This window comes from Tiliqua scincoides, chromosome 7, assembly GCF_035046505.1.
Source record: "Tiliqua scincoides isolate rTilSci1 chromosome 7, rTilSci1.hap2, whole genome shotgun sequence".
Classification (NCBI taxonomy): domain Eukaryota; kingdom Metazoa; phylum Chordata; class Lepidosauria; order Squamata; family Scincidae; genus Tiliqua; species Tiliqua scincoides.
In genome coordinates this window covers 61307077-61308733 of record NC_089827.1, presented here as the reverse complement: position 1 = coordinate 61308733, position 1657 = coordinate 61307077, and the positions used below count along the sequence as shown (strand labels likewise).

The 1657-nt window shown below is 53.5% G+C and overlaps 1 protein-coding gene across 1 annotated transcript; it reads right to left on the bottom strand.

The window, feature by feature from the left end:
* Window positions 1–559: 559 nt before the first annotated feature.
* On the bottom strand, window positions 560–970 carry LOC136657300 (histone H3). The gene has a single exon (XM_066634075.1). It carries the CDS (start codon window positions 968–970, stop codon window positions 560–562), a length of 411 nt encoding a protein of 136 aa, XP_066490172.1.
* Window positions 971–1657: the final 687 nt, after the last annotated feature.

Genomic DNA, 1657 nt, shown 5'->3' with positions numbered 1-1657 from the left:
ATACTCACTGAACTATAAAGTAAGCTGCCCCCCCAAAGGCCAGTTTTAAAGACACTCAGCTGTGGAAAGCCAGTAAGGGCCCAATCCTATCCAACTTTCCAGCACTGGTGCACCTGAAATGCAACAAACATTTCCTTACTTTGTACAGGTCTTCATAACTTCCCACTGCAGGTTGCAGTACACACCCCATTGGTGCAGCAACATTAGTGCTGGGAAGTTGGACAGGATTGAGCCCCAAAATGAATGCTTCCTCCTCCAGTAATCCCTTTTAACAGGCTTGTAATACAAGCTTGAGCTGGGAGAATGTGAAATCCTCCTTTACACAGCAACTACTTACTGTGATTGAAACATTGACCAAGTAACCCTGTCAAAGATGATAAGAAACACCAATAGTTAGACAAAAAGTGTGCGAAGGGGGCAGGGAAAGGCGCGCTGCCTTGACACCCTTTCTGGGGCTCCAGGGCAGAACAGCCGGAGGCACTCGCAGCTCTCTCGGTGAACACGTGGTGGCTCTTAAAAGAGCCTTTGGGTCAGTGGAATGGGTCCGAGCGCGCCCAGCCTAAGCGCGCTCGCCGCGGATGCGCCGCGCCAGCTGGATGTCCTTGGGCATGATGGTCACCCGCTTGGCGTGGATGGCGCACAGGTTGGTGTCCTCGAACAGCCCCACCAGGTACGCCTCGCTCGCCTCCTGCAGCGCCATCACGGCCGAGCTCTGGAAGCGCAGGTCCGTCTTGAAGTCCTGCGCGATCTCGCGCACCAGGCGCTGGAAGGGCAGCTTGCGGATCAGCAGCTCTGTTGACTTCTGGTAGCGCCGGATCTCGCGCAGCGCCACCGTGCCCGGCCGGTAGCGGTGCGGCTTCTTCACGCCGCCCGTGGCCGGCGCGCTCTTGCGGGCCGCCTTCGTCGCCAGCTGCTTGCGCGGCGCCTTGCCGCCCGTCGACTTTCGAGCCGTCTGCTTCGTCCGAGCCATCGCTGCAAGTGCACAATTGACCTTCCTCGGCCAAGCGTTCCACCAACTACCAAGAATCAGCAGCTCGCAGCGGAATTTATAGTCGGAGCTCCTTCTCTCCGATTGGCTGATAATAGAAAGCCGATTCTGATTGGACGGTTTCCAGATTTGAAAACTCGCGCGCAGGGCATGGAATGGGCTCGTCTCTTTCTCTCGGGGGTGTGTGCGAGCGTCTCCCTACAACACCGCCCCTTCGAGCAGGCAGCCCTAAACCTTCGCGCGTGGCGGTGTTTGCTGCGTGATATAAACAGCGCGTGAGAACCTTTTTCACTTGCAGCTCTGTGCTTCCCAGAGCCTCATTCCCTTCCAGCCAAGCCTATGCATGTCTACTCAGAAGTAAACCCTATTATTGTCAATGACACTTACTCCCAGGTAAGTGTGCATAGGATTGTAGCTTACAAAGTATAAAAGGTTGCTTTTGGCAAAGTGTTCCTAGTCTGGGAAACTTTTTAACACCACTGAAATCCATTCAGATATGTTTCTATGATGATACAGTACCAACGTTTGCATTTCAACATGTAAACTAGCTGATTAACAGCACAATCTCCTGGGAGTAAGCCCCATTAACTCTAATGGAGTTTACTTCTGAGTAGACATGCTGAGTAGATTGGACTGTGAGACTGCAAGCCTATCCACTCTTACCAGGGA